Here is a 22,440-nt window from a genome sequence, read left to right on the forward strand (position 1 = left end):
ACTCTGAACTTTTATCATCAACATATAGTCTACACATGTGCTTGTACAAAATTGGATTATGTACTTTCAGGAACCCGTCTTCGGAATGATTTAGTAAATGATTAGTTAATAGATTTGCCAAAATCAAATAAATGAGAAACAAAAGTTAAGAGCATTTATGATGTGATTTGAAAACAGTTTTCTATTTTTAAAAATTAGAAAATTATTTTTAAAAATTACTAACACTGTTTATAGATTCTTTTCTTTAAACAGATTTTAAAAACAAAAATGAAATAGAGAACAATTTTAGAAAATAAACGGAAGTTGTTTTCAATAATTTTTTAAAACAAAAGGAAAACATGGAAAAAAAAACTCATAAAAAACATATAAAATTGAATATGATATCATTCTCTTCATAATCTAATGCCAATACAAAAAATTTTCAAATATGATCTTTCTTTAAAATTACACATATTTTTATAAATATCTTTTAAAATAAAAATAAAAATAAATAAATAAAATAACTTGTCAAACACCCTTATTTTTATAAAATACTATAAAACTAATTTTTTTTTCTTTAACTTAATTAAAAACAACTTTAAAAAAAAAATCAAAAAACATAGTAAAACTAACCTTAAGTATTTATATCCATTTGGTAACTTAGTACACACGTTCTTGTAATTATGTTTAAGAGCTTTATTAAGGGAACACTTTCTTTTTTGCATGTTTGATAAGTTTCATGTTCCTTATGTTAATGGTTTAGGTGATGTGGTGGTCTTGGCAATAGCCCATAGTCATTTTATAACCTAATGGAGAATATCAAAATTTAATTTTTTTTTTCCAAGAACTTACATCATTTGAGTCGACAAATCTACTATATTTAAAGTGAGCCATGTATTCATTTGTCATTATAATAGCTACTTGTCCTACTATGACATTATTTTTTACTTCAATTATTTTACTATGCTTTAAGCATGTATCTACTATGTGCTATATTAGTTAATTATTAAATTAACTATAAGAATTTCCAAGAAATTTCATGTCATTCCCTTAGAATCAACTTCCTCCCCGGTGATAAAATTTGTCTCATCAAAATAATAATTTGCACAATAGGTCATACCACACTTCATGGGTATAGATAAACAAGTCAAATTCCTTTTTATAAAAGAATAATAGGGTAGAGTTTAAAAACTAAGCCCAATCTTATTCAAACACTTCTCTTTCATTTTTATCTTTATAAAATAATTTATCCTCTTATTATTTTATTTACTAATAAAATTCACCATTTGTGAATTAAATAGTAAATAACATAGATAATATATAAATAGTATGCTTTTTTATTTTTTTTTATTTTAGGGTCCAACTAACTAAACCCAAATTCTTAAGAGGTCTAAATTAGCATTTTTTTTTTTCATTCTTTTCATTTTATCAATAAGCAAAAAGGATTATTAAAATTCACATAATGTATCTAAAGATAAGAGACAAAATAACGATTTAAGCAAATCTTAAAAAATAAAAATTATAAATTTATGAAAATAAAAATTATAAATTCATGAAAATAAAAATTGTATAGCAATCCAATTGTGCTAGAATATTTTTGCATGGGGAAATTAAAATGGAAAATTCATATTTCTATTCCCTATAAGAATAATTCAAATTACAAACATCATCCTACGAATTTAATACTTCTCAATCATAGATGAAAATTTGACATAGATTTTGACTAGCATAAAAAAATATTAATATCACTGTTTTTATAACTTATAATTATAAATAATAAGTGCATAGCTTTTTTTATGTATAATTTTAATTTTTAAAAATAATATTAATATTGTTATTTTCATAACTTATATAATTTCTAGATATGTATAATTTTGGTTTGTATAAAAATTATTAATATTATTGTTTTCATAACTTTTAGTCATAAATAATAAGTTTCTAACTATGTATAATTTTAATTTGTAACATATAGCTTGTGGCTATATAAGTTTTGACATTTATTAATTTTTAGCTATTTTTTCTTTTACATAACTTTGTACCTTATCATGAAAATGATGTAGGAGCTTTTAAAGTATTTCTCATGAAATTTCATCCAAACATATTAAATGTAGATAATAAATCTTCTTGCTTGTTCTATTGAGTAAAGTCTTCAAATGTTGGTAGGTATTTATAACATGTTGTAAAATATATAAAAATAAATAATATAGAAAGAAGAAATTAAAATAGTATTTAAGTAGAGGTCTCTCTTTTTAAAATATTATAAATTCTCATATTTTATAATATAAATATAATTTTTATAAATTTTTATATTTTATAAAATAAATATAATTTTTAGTAAGAAGTGATTCTACAAATTTTTTATTTAAAATAATAAACTCTAACAGTTGTGATTGACTACTTTTTGAGAAACAATAAAAAATTAAAAACACGTACTCCAATAAAATAAATTAAAAAAAGAAATATCACTGTCACCATCCAAGATAAGTGATTACTTCTAACCACACAACATTCCCCAAACTTCCAGATAGATGATATATAGTTATATCAGCCAGAACCAGAGACTTTTTCAATGGATTTTGATCGGCAAAAAATGGAGACATGGGTCTTCTTCTTCATCGCCTCACTCTGTATTGCTTCCCTCCTCAAATCTCTCCATGATTTCTTCTTCCCAAAGCTCAATCTCCCACCAGGACCCGCCGCCTTTCCTCTCATCGGAAGCCTCCTCTGGCTCGGCACATCCTTCGCCGACCTCGAACCCACCCTCCGAAATTTACACGCCAAGTACGGCCCAATCCTCACTCTCCGAATCGGCTCTCGCCCGGCCATCTTCATCTCCGAGAACTCCCTCGCCCACCAGGCCTTGGTGCAAAACGGAGCCGTTTTCTCCGACCGTCCTGAGGCGCGTCCGGCCGGTAGAGTCATGAATAGTAACCAGCGAAACATCAGTTCGTGCCCCTATGGCCCGACCTGGCGTCTCCTCCGCCGCAACCTCATGGCCGAGATTCTCCACCCTTCCCGGGTGAGAAGCTACTCCCAAGCACGAAAGTGGGTGCTGGAGATTCTGGTCTCTCGGCTTAGAAGCCACTCCGACGGATTTGTCCCTGTCCGAGTGATGGATCACTTTCAATACGCCATGTTTTGCCTACTGGTGTTCATGTGTTTCGGGGACAAGCTCGAGGAGAAGCAAATTCAGGAGATTGAGATGATGCAGCGAAGGTGGTTGTTGGAATTCCGTCGATTCAATAGGCTAGATTTGTTGCCGAGGATAGGGAAGGTATTATTTCGAAAAACGTGGGACGAGTTGCTCAATTTGCGCAAAGATCAAGAAGAGATTCTGCTGCCGCACATAAGAGCCAGACAGCCGCTAAAGCAGGAAACGCAAAGCAAACGAGAAGAAGACAACAGCGACCCGGGTTCATCTTCATCCTCAAAGGACTATGTCTTGTCGTACGTCGATACTTTGTTGGATCTGCAGTTGCCGGAGGAGAAGAGGAAGCTTAATGAAGGAGAGATAGTGACGCTGTGCTCGGAGTTTCTCACTGCCGGAACTGACACTACCTCCACTGCACTGCAGTGGATCATGGCGAACCTGGTGAAGTCCCCCCATATTCAGGCCAGGCTTTTCGAGGAGATTAGTGGGGTTGTGGGGGAAGGAGAGGAGGAGGTGAAGGAGGAGGATTTGCAGAAGATGCCATACTTGAAGGCAGTGGTCTTGGAAGGTCTGAGGCGGCATCCTCCAGGACACTTTGTGTTGCCTCATTCAGTGACCGAAGATGTAAGCTTTGAAGGGTATGACATACCCAAGAACACAACTGTGAATTTCATAGTATCAGAGCTGAATTGGAATCCAAAGATTTGGGAAAACCCAATGGAGTTCAAGCCAGAGAGGTTCTTGGACAACAATGGAGATGGAGATCATGGAGATGAAGGGGAAGCATTTGATATAACTGGGAGCAGAGAGATAAAGATGATGTCATTTGGTGCAGGGAGGAGGATATGTCCCGGGTATGGGTTGGCAATGTTGCATTTGGAGTATTTTGTGGCGAATTTGGTGTGGAATTTTGACTGGAAGGCAGTGGAGGGAGATGAAGTTGATCTATCGGAGAAGCTGGAGTTCACAGTAGTGATGAAGAATCCATTGCAGGCTCACTTATCTCCGAGGTTGAAATAAGGTAAATAAATAATAAATAAAGAAGTAGATGGCTTTAGAAGGCCCCCACTGCACCACTACCACTTCACTATCACCACAATTCATAGTGGTATATAAATAATAAATAAAGAAGTAGATGGCTTTAGAAGGCCCCCACTGCACCACTGCCACTTCACTATCACCACAATTCATAGTGTTTGGCTAAGTTGGCAATCCTAGATAAAATGTCCCTAACTCAGTTTTTCAATTCCTTTTCGGATTACTTACCTTTGAAAATTAAGACTTTAATAAGAGGTCAAGGTTTGTAACTGAGTGTGTGTTGAATAAAGCAAATTAAGCCTATTTTTCATCTTTAAAAGAGTTAAGAAAGTTGAAAGAAATGTTTTTTATTAAAAAGTTTTTATTCCCCTATTTCGAGATTAATCCAAGTGTAAAGGTAAATCGATCTAACTAGCTTATTTTTAAGATCAAATTTCAGTCATTAGATTAAGGGTTTCTTTTACTTTTTAAATACAAACTTCTCCCATTTCTGGTAAAGAAATACAACAGTAATCATAAAAAAGAGCTTCTCATTCTTTACCATTTTGAGAGTGTTTGCCTATTAAGAAAATCTCATCCAAGTTTTCCAAGAAAATTTTTTAAATAGATTTTTTGAAAAAGAAAATGGGTTGATTTCTAAAACATTCATCTCGCATTCTCTTGGCTTTGTGTAAAAACTCATTTTCATCTTGTATGGATTCAAGAAAAGGTCGAGATCGAGTTTGGCGTGGACTCCAAGTGTGCTCCGAAAAAGTAATGTAAGAAGCTAAATGTGAAAGGTATTAGTCAAGTGGTCTGGGAAGAATTGGTTAGCTTTAATTAGGTAAAACCTTGTATTCAATTTTTATTCTTCATAGTGGATGTTTTCGTTTAATTGTAGGCCCGTGGTTTTTTATCTATTTAAAGGTTTTCCACATTACAATTCGGTGTCAATTGTCTTTTTATCTCACTATATTCTTTGATTTATTTTCAATTTTTGATATAATTGGTTATTTGAGCATATATGTTGAATGGAAGAAATATGAGCTGAAATAAGTGTGATTATCCATGTAATACCTTCAAAAAAAAATTGTTCGATTTGGTTAATGATATATGGTAGTAAATTGAAACCAGTGAAGAAAATAATTGTTCTTTTGAATTAATTTTGAGGAGTGTTGAAGTATTTGCATGTTAATTACATTTATAAATTGTTGAGAGAGTGTTGGTGCGTAATACTTACTTGTAGATTTTATGCTTTGTTGAAAAGTTATTGGAAGAAAAGTTTGTTGACATTGAGAAATTCTAAGATTAAGTAATCATTATTGAGAATTTTCTTTTTATAATTCAACAACACTCATTCACCCCCTTTAAGTGTAATCCATTATTATGATTCACCTTTCAAATATGATATTTCATTATAATACATGGATTTGAACTACATATATGTTTTGGTGCTTCCCTTAAATTTTCGATGTGTCCTGCAAAATGGTCTTTTTTCATACTCAACATGATCTATCCATTCTTTTTCCATCTAAGGATGAGGTAGACTAAGAATCCAATTCTCACTAATTCCATAAAACACTTCTGGTATATTAAAAAAAATGTTTTTTAAAGAAAAATTAAACATTTGACAAAATTTTAAAAATTAGAAAAATCATTTATAATATTTCTTAAAAAAACACTTAAAATAAATTATTCTTTCAAAAACACTCTTAGAGAAATAATTCCACTAAAAACACTTCCAATTAGCTAAGGTGTATGCCAAAATTTCTTGATGAAGAACTCTAATGTACATACGAAAATTTCGGGTCAATATGTAGTTTCTTTTCTTTTTATGTGGACACGTGAATCTTTTGAAAAGTTAGGGATGCAATTTGGTCGGGTTAACTCGATCCAATTCAAACCCAACTCTATATTGGGTCGGCTTGTACAATTATTTTTAATACTCATATTTGGTTTGGATCAAGTTTTTTTTTATCTTTAATTCAATTTCATTGATTCAAACCAACAATCATATTTTGACAATATTTATAGTTTATATCATCTATATACTAAAATTAATTTTTTTAAGCCTTCAAAAAAATATCAAATTAAAATAAAATGACATGTAATGTTTATTTTTAATTTTTCTTATTATCTTGAAATTTTCTTTCACCTATATATTATTTAAATTTTCAAATAATTCAACAGATGTCATCAACCAATCCTCAACCCGAGCACATTTGGCTGAATATATCTCGAGTCAAAAGTTTGATTCAGTTTGATTTAATTATTGGATTAACCACCAATCTGTTTGCCACCTAGGAAAAGCTACATTTATACTGTCAATTCCAAGTCTCCAACAGCCAATCAACATTGGCAATAAGGATATTTAGGATATCAACAAAGGCCAAATATATATATATATATATATATATATATATATATATATATATATATCTTACTAAAGAAGAAAAACTACCAAAAATCAAATCGACCATGTCACCTTCTATTAAAATCAAACAAAAATGGCCGAACTTGGCTTATTCGGAAATACTCAAAATAAAACCAAAATCCCAATTTAAAAGGGTCATTACATTTTCTTCATAAAAGCCTTGTTCAAGACTGAAATAAAGGAAATTTGCCTTGTAGCTTAAATGCATCTTCACTTATCTAAGATAAAAATGGGCTCAAGCTGCAACTAGACATCTTCTTACATTGCTAGTAACTCGATGTCAGAAGTAAGACTTCCCAATTTTCTTTTTTAAGTAAGAAACGTAAAAAACAAGATGAATTTTTTACTTTACTGGTAATTCCAATTTGTAGGCAACCTGTCAAATTCGTTGAATAATCTTATATAGACCAAAGAATTGAGGAGACAACTTCCTATTCCCTTTGAATGATACAATAGTTTGTTTATAAGGTTATAGATGAAAAAAGACCATATCTCCCACTTCATATGTCCTTTCACCTCTTTTTTGGTCTACATACATCTTCATTCTAACTTGGGCTTGAATAAGGTTAGTCTTGACTAGTCGTATCATGACATCTTGATCCCTTAAACTTTGGAGTTGGATTATTGGAAATATTAATCGTGCTAGAGTTGTTACAGAAAATATTCGTAGTACCTCTCTTAATGTCACAATCATTAAGCATTTGCTTCATCTAACAACAACTCCCTGAAACTACTTTCTTTACTTCCATAGTGGACATGGATATCAAGTTTTGCTTCTTACTTAGTCAAGCAACTTAACAATCATCGACAAAGTAGCATGCTCCTGAAGTGTTCCTATCCTGTACATTTTCGGCCCAGTTGGCATTGGAATAACCAAAGATCACAAGTATCATAGGGATACCATAAACCATAGGGATACAGAATATTCAATATGGATGACAATTCATGACTAGTTGTTGCCCAACACCGAGGATAATGAGGCTCCACTCAAAAAATAGCCTCTACAACTGGACAAAAGGAACTTTATCACTGGATGAATACATTCGAAAATTCAAGGCAGTTTGTGACAAACTACCAGCCATTGGAAAACCTCTTTCAGATGTGGATAAAGTGTTTCAAGTCCCAAAAGGACTTGGAAACAAATATAAAGAGTTTCAAATTGTTGTTTTATCAAAACCACTTTATCTTTCATTTAATCAATTTATCATGTCTTTACAAAATTTTGAACAGGTTTATCTTGCAAAAGGAAACCATCAATTGATCATAATCAGGCCTTCTTCAAACGAGGAAGAGGAAGATATATGTGTGGGGTAAGAGGAAGAGGGCGTGGATGGGGTCCTAACTTGAGTCATCCTCTCTTCAATAATGATACCAAACCTCAAACCCAGGATTTCAATCAAAGTTCAACAATGATTCGAAAGGGCAAATAAAGCAACAAGTTATGACAAGGAAAGTTGTCAAATTTGTGGTAGAACAAATCATACAACCATAACATGCTACTACAGATATGATTATACCACTAAAATGAAAAATACACAAGAGGATTTAGTAGTAATGAACCTAAATGGTAACAATGATTCAAGGTTTTATGTTGACTCAAGAGCAATGGCTCACATGACAAACCAAGGAGGTAAATTAAAACTCTAAGACTTTATTTTAGCACATATCACATTCTTGTTGGAAATGAATTAACCTTACCGATTACACATACTGGTAATGCCTCTCTTAATACTCCACATGGTAAACTAGCCTTAAAAATATTCTAATTGTTCCTAAGTTTAAAAAGAATTCACTATCTATTAGCCAACTTATTGATGATAATGCCTGTTCATTTGAATTTAACTCCTCTATTTTTGTCATCAAGGACTCCAAACGATAGATAGTAGCGAAAGGTCAAAAGCAAAGGAAGTTTTTCGCCTTTGAAGATGAACAAATTGAAGCTTTCACTACTATCAAAGCACAAGGATCACCTTCATAAATTTGGCATGCTCGTTTAGGGCATCCTAATTATGCCTTTTTAAAAAGCTTAGAAAATAAGAAAGTTATAAATGTTTCCAATTAGCTAACTAAAGACACTCCTTGCACTAGCTATCAACTTGGAAAACGTTGTAAACTTTCCTTCAATAAATCAAAAACAACTACAAGTTTTCCTCTTGAAAAAATTCATAATGATTTGTGGGGAGCACCTTTTACTTCTACACAAAAGTTGCAATATATACTATGTAATTTTTGTTAACTTTCCTTCAATAAATCAAAAACAACTACAAGTTTTCCTCTTGAAAAAATTCATAATGATTTGTGGGGAGCACCTTTTACTTCTACACAAAAGTTGCAATATATACTATGTAATTTTTGTTTATGATTTCACTCAATACACATGGTTGTATCCTTTAAGGCATAAATTTGACTTTTACAACTATTTTCTAAAACTTCAAGCATTTGTTGAAAAACATTTTGATAGAAAAATCAAAACTTTCCAATGTGATGGAGAAAGTGAGTTTACTTCAAACAATTTCACAAATCATTTGCTTAAATGTGAGATAAAACAATAAGTATCTTGTCCTTATAGACCGGAACATAATGGATTAGCTGAAAGGAAACATCAACATATTGTTGAAGCAACTTGACTCTCTTTTTCATTCTAATATTCCTTTAAAATTTTGGGTAGATGCATTCTTAATTGTTACTTATCTTACCAACATATTACCTCTCTCTTCTATTGGTAAGAATTCTCCATACTTCTAATTTTTTTGTCAACATCCCAATTATTCTAGTTTACGCATTTTTGGTTCTCTTTACTTTCCTTATTTAAAAACTCTTAGCATGCACAAATTTTCAAAAAAAACTATACCCTATGCTTTCATAGGATATGGTCCTTTACATAAATATTATAGATGTCTTGTTCCCATATCAAATCAAGTTTACATTTCTCGACATGTAGTTTTTAATGAGACATGTTTTTCTTTTATAAAAAATGAATCTTCCTCTTTCTCTCATAATCTTTCAATTACAACTTTTCCTAAGCATGATGAATGGTCTTCAGGAACATCAAGGGAACAATTGAAGTCCTTTCAGCTTGAAGGTCCTTCACCACATCAACCACCAACTAATTCTTCCACAAAAGCTCATCAAATTGACCTTGAGGATACTCCTCAAGATTCTATTCCTCTTTCATCTCAAACATCTACCTCTCTTTTATCTTCGCCTTATTCTCTCACCCTCACAACTCAAATATAGTTATCTCTCTAGGGGCTATAAGTTCCTTAATTTTGAACTAATTAGTCATTTTATGACTTCTTTGAAAGTATCAAATTTTTCATGTATTTTTATATTCTAAGAAATTACATCATTTGAGTTGACAAATCTATTACACTTCAAATGAACCTTGTATTCATTTATCGTTATAATAGCTACTTGTCCTACTAGGACATTATTTTTTGCTTCAATTATTTTACTATACTTCAGGCATATATCTACTACTATATTAGTTAATTATCCTTTAAAAACATTGGCGTTTGTATAAAGGAATTTTCAAGAAATTTCACATCATTATCCTGAAATCAACTTCCTCACCCAACTACAAGAAAATTTGTCTCATCAAAAATAGCAATTTGCACAATAGGTCATACTACCCTTCATAAGTATAGATAAACAAGTCACTGGGTAAAAACTTCTGATTTTATAATATATATCTACGTAACTTATAATGAGTTGATGCATTATTATTTACCTCGATAATCATATTGATCATATCATATTCTTGATAAAATATAAAGTGTCATTAACATAGAATTTTATGCCATTAGTGACATAATTTTATATCTTCAAAAGTCCGCAATCAAGCGTACTTGATGTATATTAACATCAATTATACATATGTTGTACAATATATGACATATATCATAAAATAAATCTACTTGACATTATAAGAATGCAACTAATAAATATGATATATGTATGCATTAAAAATAATAATAATAATTTTTTTCATAATATGGAATGCACAATTTTAGACGTTCCATAGCTTGAAGATAATAGTGAAGAGGTAATCAAATTAAATTTCAATCATAACAAATTAAGAATTTCAATAACTCAATTCAAAAATGAAAAACTCACATAATTCCTTCATATCTTCTTATTATGAAAATATATAAAATTTATATAACTTCAGGTTACGAGTTGTACAAAAAAATTTATATGAATATATAAAATAATAGTTTCAAGCTATAAAATATTCTTTATATAGTTTTTAACTGTATAGTTATAAAAAATTGTTATGTGTAACTTCTAATCATGCAACAAAATTAAAAATTGTTTGTATATATATCTTATCATAAAACAAATTTAATTAGAAAATAATAGATATAGATTAGAGAATATGTTATATATGCTCAAGCAAAAGAAATCAAACCAAAAATAGCTTAATTTGAATTAAATTCCTTTTATAAAAGGATAATATGGTGGTGTTTCAAAACTAAACTCAATCATATTCAAACTCTTCTCTTTCATTCTTATCTCTATAAAATTATTTATCCTCTTATTATTTTATTTATTTATAAAATTCACCCTTCCAAATAAAGAGGGTCCAACTAACTAAACCCAAAATTTTAAACTATCAAATTAACATTTTCTTTTCACTCTCTACATTTTATCGATAACCAAAAAAGATTATTAAAATTCAAATAATATCTACAAAGATAAGGGATAAAATCACAAATTTCAGTAAATCTAAAAAAATATAAATTATAAATTCATGAAAATAAAAAGATTATGTACAACAATCCAATCGTACTAGAATCTTTTTGCATTGAGAAATTCAAATGCAAAATTCATACTTCTATTCACAATAATAATAATTCAAATTACAAACATCATCCAATAGGTTTAATACTTCTCAATCATGGATTAGAAATTGACATAGATTTTGGCTAGCATAAAAAAAATATTAATATTATTATTTTTATAACTCATATGTATAATTTAAATTTGTACAAAAAAATATTAATATTGCTATTTTCATAACTTTTAATTACATATAGTAATTATATAACTTCTAGATGTGTATAACTTTGGTTTGTACAAAAATTATTAATATTATTATTTTAATAACTTCTGTTTATGTATGAAAAGTTTCTGACTATATATAATTTTAATTCATAACATATATCTTTTGACTATATAAGCTTTAACATTTATTAAATTTACTAGCTATTTTTACTTTTGCGTAACTTTAGACACAAAATTCTCACACAAGTTTATCTATGAATAATGAAATTTTGAATTATATTCTAATAATATAAAAAAATTGAAAATTATAACTACTATAGAAAATAAAATCATATGATTTACCTTATCATGAAATTGATGTAGAAGCTTTTAAAGTATTTCTCAAGAAATTTCATCGAAAAATATTTAATATAGATAATAAATCTCCTCCCTTATTTTTTTAAGTAGTAATCTTCAAATATTGGCTGGTATTAATAATATGTTTTAAAAGGTCTCTCATTTAAGGAGAGTAAATCAATATTAATTTCTCCCTTTTTTTTAGGGAGTAAATATCAATATTATGATTATAGATCATTTTCACAATAATATAAATTCTTATATTTTATAACATAAATATAATTTCTATAAATTTTTCTCATGTTTTATAACATAAATATAATTTTGAATAAAAAGTATTTTTTTAAAAAATTATTTGAAAAGATAAAGTCTAATCATAGTGAATGATAACTAATGTGAAAAAGAATAAAAGCACTCCAATAAAAATAAAAGGAAAAAGGAAGATAAGTATCTTGGCCACCACACAATATTTCCCAGACTTTATATTACAGCCAGGACCAGAGACTTTTTCAATGGATTTTGATCTCCAAAAAATGGAGATATGGGTCTTCCTCTTCGTCGTCTCCCTCTGCATTGCTTCTCTCCTCAAATCTCTCCATGATTTCTTCTTCCCAAAGCTCAATCTCCCACCAGGACCCGCTGCCTTTCCTCTCATCGGAAACCTCCACTGGCTCGGCCCATCCTTCGCCGACCTCGAACCCATACTTCGAAATTTACACGCCAAGTACGGCCCAATCCTCACTCTCCGAATCGGCTCTCGCCCGGCCATCTTCATCTCCGAGAACTCCCTCGCCCACCAGGCCTTGGTGCAAAACGGAGCCGTTTTCGCCGACCGTCCTGCGGCGCTTCCGGCCAGTAGAGTCATGAGCAGTAACCAGCGAAACATCAATTCGAGCCCCTATGGCCCGACCTGGCGTCTCCTCCGCCGCAATCTCACGGCCGAGATTCTCCACTCTTCCCGGGTGAGAAGGTACTCCCACGCACGGAAGTGGGTGCTGGAGATTCTGGTCTCTCGGCTTAGAGGCCACTCCGACGGATTTGTCCCCGTCCGAATAATGGATCACTTTCAATACGCCATGTTTTGCCTACTGGTGCTCATGTGTTTCGGGGACAAGCTCGAGGAGAAGCAAATTCAGGAGATTGAGATGATTCAACGAAAGTTGTTGTTGGCGTTCCGTGGATTGAATTGGCTCAATTTGTGGCCGAGGATGGGGAAGATATTATTTCGAAAAAGGTGGGAGGAGTGGCTTAATTTGCGCAAGGATCAGGAAGCGATTCTTCTGCCGCACATAAGAGCCAGACAGCGGCTTAAGCAGGAAACGCAAAACAAACAAGAAGATGATTCATCTTCATCTTCAAAGGACTATGTCTTGTCGTATGTGGACACTTTGCTGGATCTGCAGCTGCCGGAGGAGAAGAGGAAGCTTAATGAAGGAGAGATGGTGACGATGTGCTCGGAGTTTCTCAGTGCCGGAACTGACACTACCTCCACTGCACTGCAGTGGATCATGGCAAACCTGGTGAAGGCCCCCCATATTCAGGCCAGGCTTTTCGAGGAGATTTGTGGGGTTGTGGGGGAGGGAGAGGAGGAGGTGAAGGAGGAGGATTTGCAGAAGATGCCATACTTGAAGGCAGTGGTCTTGGAAGGTCTGAGGCGGCATCCTCCGGGACACTTTGTGTTGCCTCATTCAGTGACCCAAGATGTAAGCTTTGAAGGGTATGACATACCCAAGAATGCAACTGTGAATTTCTCAGTATCAGATATGAATTGGAACCCAAGGATTTGGGAAGATCCAATGGAGTTCAAGCCAGAGAGGTTCTTGAACAGCAATGGAGATGGAGATCATGCAGATGAAGGGAAAGAATTTGATATAACTGGGAGCAGAGAGATAAAGATGATGCCATTTGGTGCAGGGAGGAGGATTTGTCCTGGGTATGGGTTGGCAATGCTGCATCTGGAGTATTTTGTGGGGAATTTGGTGTGGAATTTTGAATGGAAGGCAGTGGAGGGAGATGAAGTTGATCTATCTGAGAAGCTGGAGTTCACAGTAGTGATGAAGAATCCATTGCAGGCTCACTTATCTCCAAGGTTGAAATAATTTATGAATAAATAAAATAAATAAAGAAGTAGACGGCTTTAGAAGACCCCCATGCACCACTACTACCTCATCATCACCATAATTCATATGATATTTCAGTATAATGTATGGATTTGAACTGCACATTCTATAACATATATGCAGAATATTAAAGAGAAAGTTGGCTCGATGTGTATGCAAAATCGTAAGAAAGTGGGTTATCTTTCCTTGTGTCTAGCTACCTCTTGGTTGGTCTTCTTTGATGGGAATTTTATCGGCAAGAGGAGAACAAAAGGAATCCTCCTTTCCATGAGCCATACAACAAATGACTTTTTGATGGGGCCGGGAAGTTATAGCTAATGAAGAAACAATCGAACTCAAATCATATATATTCATTATTTTTTTCATCTAGGGATGAGGTTGACTGAATCCCACCTTCTCGGGAGAGACGAGCCACGAAAAAGCAAGAAAGTGCAATCAATACTAAGACCTATGCCTAGATTTCTTGACCGATAACTCTAATATGCATATAAAAATTTCCATTCAATGTGTAGTTTCTTCTGTTTTTGTGTTCAACGATAATTACTTTCTTCCATCCCTGTCATTAAAGCATCAAGAAGCACAATATTGGCATTGGGTTAGAACGAGATACAATTTATCTGTCATTTAAGTGGAAAGGTGAGAAGTATTATTTGGTCAGCTTAGCCCGAACCTAGTCCGAATCCAACTTCACCTTTGGTCAGATTTTGATTTGGATCAAGTTTTTTCAATCTTTTAACTCAATTTGAATTGGTTGCAAACAAGGTTCATACTTTGATCATATTTATAATTTATATTTTCTCACGTAATAATATTAATTTTATTTTATATATTATGTAAATTTCCATTTAAATCACACAACATGAAGGTAATCTAATCTAACCATCCAAACCTAGTATGATGGGATTTGATTAGGTTTGAAATTAATTATTTTGAAGTACACCCCAGATCAGATCAAAGGTTTGATTGGGTCCCAAATTAATTATTTTTAAATTCTGACTTGGATTGGGATAACCCTCAATCGATTTGCCAACCCAGCAAAATGTTCATCTACGGTGTCAATTGCGAAACCAATCAACGTGAGCAATACAGGATATTTAGGATAACTACAAAAGGCAAAAACCAACTTAGTCTAAATAACATGAAATTGATATATATTATATATATATATATAAAGAAGAAAAGCTACGAAAAAACCACGTCATCTTCCCTGAAATTGACTCCTGACCACCCAATATGTCTAAAGCAGATAGCAGCATTAGCACAACCCAGAAGCATATCTTTCTTCTTCTCCATCCTGATTGATTGGATTGGATTTCATAACGAAAATGGAGACATGGGTCTTCCCCATCATCATCTCCCTCTGTGTTGCTGCTTTGCTCAAGTCTCTTTATGATTTCATCTTTCCAAAACTGAACCTCCCTCCAGGACCCACCACGGTCCCTTTTGTGGGGAACCTGCTATGGCTCCTTAAATCCTTCTCAGAGCTTGAACCAATCCTCCGAAACCTCCACGCCAAGTATGGCCCCATCGTCACCCTCCAAATCGGCTCTAGGCCGGCCATCTTCGTCTCCGCCAACTCCCTCGCCCACCAGACCTTGGTCCAAAATGGTGCCGTTTTCGCTGATCGCCCCAAGGCCCTGCCCACCAACAGAATTTTTAGCAGTGATCAGCATAACATCAGCTCCGCGGTCTATGGCCCGACTTGGCGCCTCCTCCGCCGCAACCTCACCGCCGAGATCCTCCACCCTTCACGGGTGAGAAGCTATTCTCAGGCGCGAAGTTGGGTCTTGGAGATTCTAATCTCTCGGCTCCAAGCACGCTCAGAGTCAGGTGAGGCAGTCCGGGTCGTGGATCACTTTCAGTATACTATGTTTTGCTTGCTGGTTCTCATGTGTTTTGGGGACAAGCTTGAGGAGAAGCAGATTCAAGAGATTGAGACGATTCAAAGAATATTGTTGTTGGGTTTTCCTCGCTTCAATATATTAAACTTCTGGCCTAGGGTGGGAAAGGTATTGTTCCGACATCGTTGGGAGGAGTTGTTCCAGCTTCGCAAGAAACAGGAAGACATTCTGCTCCCATACATAAGAGCCAGGCAGCAGCTAAAGCAAGAAATCCAAAGCAAACAGCAACAAGACGGTCTTGAATCAGATTCGTCTTCCTCCTCAAAGAACTTTGTATTGTCGTATGTCGATACTTTGCTGGATCTGCAGCTGCCAGAAGAAAACAGGAAACTAAATGATGGAGAGATGGTGAGTTTGTGCTCAGAGTTTCTCAATGGTGGGACTGATACCACATCCACTGCACTGCAGTGGATCATGGCGAACCTGGTGAAGCACCCGCATATTCAGGCCAAGCTTTTGGAGGAGATTAGTGGGGTTATGGGGGAAGGGAAGGAAGAGGTGGAGGAGGAAGATTTGCAGAAGATGCCATACTTGAAGGCAGTCATCTTGGAAGGTCTTAGGCGGCATCCTCCAGGACACTTTGTGTTGCCTCATTCAGTGACCCAAGATATAACCTTTGAAGGGTATGTTATACCCAAGAACGCCTCTCTCAATTTCATGGTATCAGAGATGAATTGGAACCCCAAGATATGGGAAGATCCAATGGAGTTCAAGCCAGAGAGGTTCTTGAACAGCAAAGGCAATGGAGATGAAGTGTTTGATATTACTGGGAGCAGGGAGATTAAGATGATGCCGTTTGGTGCAGGAAGGAGGATATGTCCCGGCCATGGCCTAGCGATGCTGCATCTGGAGTATTTTGTGGCCAATTTGGTATGGAGTTTTGAATGGAAAGCTGTGGAGGGAGATGAAGTTGATCTATCAGAGAAGCAGGAGTTCACGGTAGTGATGAAGAATCCATTGCAGGTCCACTTGTCTCCACGATGGAAATAAGGCAAAAGTAGATGGCTTTAGGAGACAACCACTGCACCAAAGTCCATCACTAGTTACTATCATCATCAATAATATGCCTGTCACAACAGCTTTGAATGTTAGAATGAGCTCTCTTATAATGTTTGCATCTGAAGCATATAATATTGTATATGTGAAAAGCTTACCAGTCATGGTGTCAAGTTGGTTAGGACGTATACAGATACCGAAATGTGTGGTAGAGGCACATGAACCCATTTTTAAGTCCTACCTCTAGTTGAATACCTTGAATTACTCAGTTATTAAATTAAAAAATAAATAAATCTCAATAAATGAAAGCCATACTTGAGTTTTACTCTTAAAAATTCCAGAGATGGGACCCCAGGTGTGGACGTGTATCAAATTCTCAGTAAGGAGGCAGACCTCTACCATGCCAAGTTCAATTTCTCTCTTCTGGGAGCTAACGGCTTAAGGAATGCTGAATATGTCTGCAAAGCCCTGATTCATAAGCTCTAAAGCATGAGCCACAATGTTCAAGAACACCACAAAACACATACAAGGAAGCCACGCTTTTTTCCATTTCTTTCCTACAATGGATCTGTGCCAAAGAGAAAGGGTTCTTCTCACAGCACCCAAACCACTCCAAACAGCCAAAAAAAAGAGGGTTAATTTCATTGAGACTCCCTTAGGTTTAGTGTAAATACATGACAAGTTTCACATTTCATAAGTTAGCACCCTATAAATATATTTCATATATAAATTTTATTTTTTAAAGAATAAAATTTAGTTTTTAGAGAATTATTAAACACTCTTATCTAAAATATTTTTATTTAAAAATCTCTAAAAAATAAGTTTGTTAAACTGAATAAATTTATAAAGGTGCTAATCGAGGAAATTTGAAATCAATAGTGGTCGGGTGTGTTTACACCAAACCTCGGGGGGTCTTTATGAAATTAACCCACCAAAAAATTAGCTGCCTTAGAATGCTTGCGTTTGGGCATTAAAGGAAGATGTGATCAGTCAAATTTTCATCCACTTTTTGCACATGAAACACCTGTTCGGGATTACAGGGGAGCAGAACAAAATGCAATTCAGCTATCAAATAAGTGGAAAATTTTCTAAAGCTAGATGGAGTTATTACCCATTTGGCAGCACAAGCAACCAGAATGATGTCTAGCAGCAGTTGTAATAGCTCCACGGCTGTGTGAACTCCATCAACCAGAGAAGCCCAATTACTCTTCAATCAATACTGGATGAAAGCGAATTTAGGGGCCCATCTCATGAAATGATAGCGAATTTAGGGGCCCATCTCATGAACCTCGTGGGTTTTTTTTCTCCCTATAATGACAATGATGCACAGCCTACTACAGCCGGTAGTCATTCAAACATTTTGAAAATTTTCAGCTGGACCATCCTGAAAATATAAGATAAAAGAATTATTATGTCTGTCCAAGAAGTTTCTTCATCGTCACATTCATCCATACAGCAATCTGCTTTGAACAGACATTAAATTATAACTCACTCATCTTTCATATCTTTTTTTCAGCTCTAACAAAATCTTTCCATGGAAGGAAGGATAATTTATTTGCTGGTTGCAAAAACAAAATGATGTTTCAATGCAACAATAACAGAGGACAACAGAGGAAATTTTTGTCGGAAAGTTTGAATAATTCAAATATTTGTTGATTTGAATTAGTCAAAAGTTAATTTATTTATTTTTAGGAGTACGTTTGGGAGTGATTATAGGAAGTATTTATATCATTTTTAATACTTAAAATTTTTTATTTTTCAAGTATTAAAAATATTATAAACACTTCCTAAAATCAAAATCGCAAACGCACTCTAAATCTTATCAAATTAGGAGTTATTTATTCAAAAATGGGTTGTTAGGATAAGGTTTCTGATTTCCTCAAGGATATTTGAATCATAGAGTCAATCTATAAATCCTGTTGTATTTACTATTCAAAAAACAATATGATGTCAGTGCTTTCTGGTTTTTCTTCTACTCCGGCTTCAACTTTCCACTCCATGAGTCATACAACATAGGGATTTTCGATGGATCCAAGAAGTTATGGCTCATGAAGAAACAATCAAACCTATATGACCTATATATTCTTTTTCATCTACAAAAGCTTCATCAAGGATGAGGTAGACAACACCATCCGACAGGCTAGAGCAATCAAAAATAATAAAAAATAAGGCCTATGCCATGATTTGACAAAAACTTCAATCAATATGTAGTTTTTTCTGCTATAACGTTAGCATCACCCATAACTCAATGTCCCAACAGTCAGCTGACAGTCAGTAATGCTAAATAAACCGATCATTTAAACCCTTACTTTCTTCCATCTTTGTAATTAAAGTAACAATGACATGGGGGCAGAACAATATGCAATTCATCTGTCAACTAAGCCAAAAAGTTCCATTAGCTAGATGGAGTTTATTACCAATTTGGCACCACAAGTAACCAGAACAGCCTTAAAAAAGCAGTGGTAGAAGCTTCTGATTAGCCCAGAGCCGTGAATAGAAAACCATGAACCCCATCAACCAGTTAAGCCCAATCCAAGCTTTTGATTGTTGCCACAGTTGTGCGTAGGAAACTATGAACTCCATGGCCAGTGAAGCATAATCTGGTTTTCAATTTACAGAGTCAATTCTAAGAACCAATCAACAGGGACAATAACAATGTTTAGGATACAAACAAAAGGCAACAAGCAAAATAGGATACTAATTAATTATAATATGTAATTGATATGTAGATAAATAGGCCACATGTGTACGTCGCTGTCTCTGGAGTCGTGTTTGAGAAAATTAATATACGTCATAGTATTAGCATAGCAATTTATCCCTACCACCCAATATATCTAATCCAGAAAGCAGTAGCACAGCCCAGAAGAAGAGCAAGTTCTTCATCTTAGAGATTGGATTGGATTTGATAACTAAAATGGAGATATGGCTGTTCATCATCATCTCCCTCTGTGTTGCTAGTCTCCTCAAATCTCTCTATGATATCCTCTTTCCAAAACTAAAGCTCCCACCAGGACCCACCACGGTTCCTATCATCGGGAACTTGCAATGGCTCCTTAAATCGTCCTTGGAGATTGAACCAATCCTCCGAAAGCTACACACCAAGTATGGCCCAATCATCACTCTCCAAATGGGCTCTTACCCGGCCATCTTCATCTCCACCAACTCCCTTGCCCACAAGATCTTGGTCCAAAATGGTGTCGTTTTTGCTAATCGTCCTGAGGGACCAGCCAACAGAATTCTAAACAGTAATCAGCGTAACATCGCCTCAGCCATATATGGCCCAACCTGGCGTCTCCTCCGCCGCAACCTCACTGCTGAGATCCTGCACCCTTCACGTGTGAGAAACTACTCTCACGCACGAAAGTGGGTCCTGGAGGTTCTAATCTCTCGGCTTCAAGGCAACTCAGAATCAGGTGAGTCAGTCCAGGTGGTGGAGCACTTCCGGTATGCTATCTTTTGCTTACTGGTTCTCATGTGTTTTGGGGACAAGCTTGAGGAAAAACAAATCCAAGAGATTGAGACGATTCAACGACGATTGTTGTTGGGCTTTCCTCGCTTCAACATATTAAATTTCTGGCCTAGGGTGGGAAAGGTATTGTTCCGGAGTCGTTGGGAGGAGTTGTTTCAGCTTCGCAAAAATCAGGAAGACACTCTGCTCCCATACATAAGAGCCAGGCAGCGACTAAAGCAAGAAATTCAAAGCAAACAGAACCAAGACAGCCAGGAGTCAGGTTCATCTTCCTCAAAGAACTATGTCTTGTCATACGTCGATACTTTGCTGGACCTGCAACTGCCAGAAGAGAAGAGGAAGCTAAACGAAGGAGAGATGATTAGTTTGTGCTCAGAGTTTCTTGATGGTGGGACTGACACTACATCCACTGCACTGCAGTGGATCATGGCCAACATAGTGAAGTACCCACATATTCAGAGGAAGCTCTTTGAGGAGATTAATGGGGTTGTGGGGGAAGGGAAGGAAGAGGTGGAGCAGGAAGATTTGAAGAAGATGCCATACTTGAAGGCAGTCATCTTGGAAGGTCTGAGGCGGCATCCTCCGGGACACTTTGTGTCGCCTCATTCAGTGACCCAAGTTATAACCTTTGAAGGGTATGTTATACCCAAGAACGCCTCTCTCAATTTCACGGTATCAGAGATGAATTGGAACCCCAAGATATGGGAAGATCCAATGAAGTTCAAGCCAGAGAGGTTCTTAAACAGCAAAGGCAATGGAGATGAAGTGTTTGATATAACTGGGAGCAGGGAGATTAAGATGATGCCGTTTGGTGCAGGAAGAAGGATATGTCCTGGGTATGGCTTAGCGATGCTGCATCTGGAGTATTTCGTGGCCAATTTGGTTTGGAGTTTTGAATGGAAGGCTATGGATGGAGATGAGGTTGATCTGTCAGAGAAGGAGGAATTCACAGTGGTGATGAAGAATCCATTGCAGATTCACTTATGTCCACGATGGAAATAAGGTAAAAGTGGATGGCTTTAGGAGACCACCAATGCATCAACTTCATTATTAGTTTATTATCATCATAACTAATGTGCCTATCACAACAACTTTGAATTTCACAATGAGCACCCTTGCACTGTATGACTTGAACTATATAATATAATATATTTGCAGAATATGAGAGGTATATTCTCAATAAATGAAACGCAAACTTTAGTCTTACTCATGATAATTCCGAAGATGGGACCCTGGGTGTGGACTTGTATCCAATTCTCAATAATCAGACAGACCTCTACCATGTCAAGTTCTCTCCTCAGCTTCCAATAAGGAGCTAGCTGCTCGGAAAATGCACAATATGTCTGCAAAGTCCTGATCCATAAGCTCCAAAGCATAAGCCACAATGTTCAAGTTAAAAATTTCTTAAATCACTTTGCAATGGTTATGACAGTCAAAATTTTAGAAAGAACAAAAATCCCTCTCACACTCACCTCTTTATCTTTAACTTTATTAGTTCCATTTTCCAGTTCCCATCAATTTAAGAGAAGTGGTCATCTTTCTTCTTTGTATATACCTCTTGGTTGGTATTCCTAGTTGGTTGGCTAAATTACACCTTTTATGGAAGAGCTATGAAAAGAGGGAGAGGGAGGAAGGGGGAAATTGCAATCAACAATGGTCTAAGCATTTCTATATCAAGAATTGTATTATGCAGATAACATTTCAAATCAATATGCAGTTTCTTTTGCTTTGATTTGATTTTATGTTGGCATCACCCTTAAATCAATGTCTCAATTAGCCATTGCATGTTGTAACAGAGTAGTTTGCAAAACCAACACAAGAGAAGGTTTAAGTCAGCCGGTAGTAATGCAATGCCAATAAACCAATCTTATAGACAATTATTTTCTTCCACCTTTATCATTGAAGTATCAGGTGAAGAAGTAAATAACATGAGGGCAGAACAAAATACAATTCATACTTCGAATAAGTGGAAAATTCTCAATATCTAGATGGAGTTATTACCTATTCAGCACAAGGAACCAGAAGGATGC

At 34.9% G+C, this 22,440-nt stretch overlaps 5 protein-coding genes across 8 annotated transcripts; 4 read left to right on the plus strand and 1 right to left on the minus strand.

Moving 5' to 3' along the window:
• Positions 1 to 2,529: 2,529 nt before the first annotated feature.
• On the plus strand, positions 2,530 to 5,090 carry LOC117934228 (cytochrome P450 89A2-like). Of its 4 annotated transcripts, none has more exons than XR_004654448.1 (2): positions 2,530 to 4,238; positions 4,324 to 5,090. XR_004654448.1 is itself a non-coding variant. In XM_034855891.1 (2 exons), the coding sequence occupies exon 1, from the start codon at positions 2,549 to 2,551 to the stop codon at positions 4,148 to 4,150; it is 1,602 nt and encodes a 533-aa protein (XP_034711782.1). In that variant the 5' UTR covers positions 2,530 to 2,548; the 3' UTR covers positions 4,151 to 4,178; positions 4,266 to 5,090. The 4 variants fall into 4 exon arrangements, 3 of the variants coding, with proteins under 3 accessions (XP_034711782.1, XP_034711783.1, XP_034711784.1); XM_034855891.1 differs by having other exon boundaries at positions 2,530 to 4,178; positions 4,266 to 5,090; XM_034855892.1 differs by having other exon boundaries at positions 2,530 to 4,151; positions 4,873 to 5,090.
• A 7,331-nt stretch (positions 5,091 to 12,421) lies between these two features.
• LOC117933002 (cytochrome P450 89A2-like) lies at positions 12,422 to 14,595 on the plus strand. Its single transcript, XM_034854349.1, has one exon. It carries the CDS (start codon positions 12,437 to 12,439, stop codon positions 14,021 to 14,023), a length of 1,587 nt encoding a protein of 528 aa, XP_034710240.1. The 5' UTR covers positions 12,422 to 12,436; the 3' UTR covers positions 14,024 to 14,595.
• Positions 14,596 to 15,294: 699 nt separating this feature from the next.
• Positions 15,295 to 17,266, plus strand: LOC117933602 (cytochrome P450 89A2-like). Its single transcript, XM_034855055.1, has one exon. It carries the CDS (start codon positions 15,370 to 15,372, stop codon positions 16,933 to 16,935), a length of 1,566 nt encoding a protein of 521 aa, XP_034710946.1. The 5' UTR covers positions 15,295 to 15,369; the 3' UTR covers positions 16,936 to 17,266.
• Positions 17,267 to 19,186: 1,920 nt separating this feature from the next.
• On the minus strand, positions 19,187 to 22,366 carry LOC117933604. Its single transcript, XM_034855057.1, has 3 exons — positions 21,883 to 22,366; positions 21,618 to 21,763; positions 19,187 to 19,541 (listed from the first exon to the last, which is right to left on the minus strand). Exons 1-3 carry the CDS (start codon positions 21,909 to 21,911, stop codon positions 19,390 to 19,392), a joined length of 327 nt encoding a protein of 108 aa, XP_034710948.1. The 5' UTR covers positions 21,912 to 22,366; the 3' UTR covers positions 19,187 to 19,389.
• LOC117933603 (cytochrome P450 89A2-like) lies at positions 19,771 to 21,616 on the plus strand. Its single transcript, XM_034855056.1, has one exon. The coding sequence runs from the start codon at positions 19,856 to 19,858 to the stop codon at positions 21,410 to 21,412; it is 1,557 nt and encodes a 518-aa protein (XP_034710947.1). The 5' UTR covers positions 19,771 to 19,855; the 3' UTR covers positions 21,413 to 21,616.
• Positions 22,367 to 22,440: the final 74 nt, after the last annotated feature.

Source organism: Vitis riparia, chromosome 16 (genome assembly GCF_004353265.1).
Source record: "Vitis riparia cultivar Riparia Gloire de Montpellier isolate 1030 chromosome 16, EGFV_Vit.rip_1.0, whole genome shotgun sequence".
Lineage (NCBI taxonomy): Eukaryota > Viridiplantae > Streptophyta > Magnoliopsida > Vitales > Vitaceae > Vitis > Vitis riparia.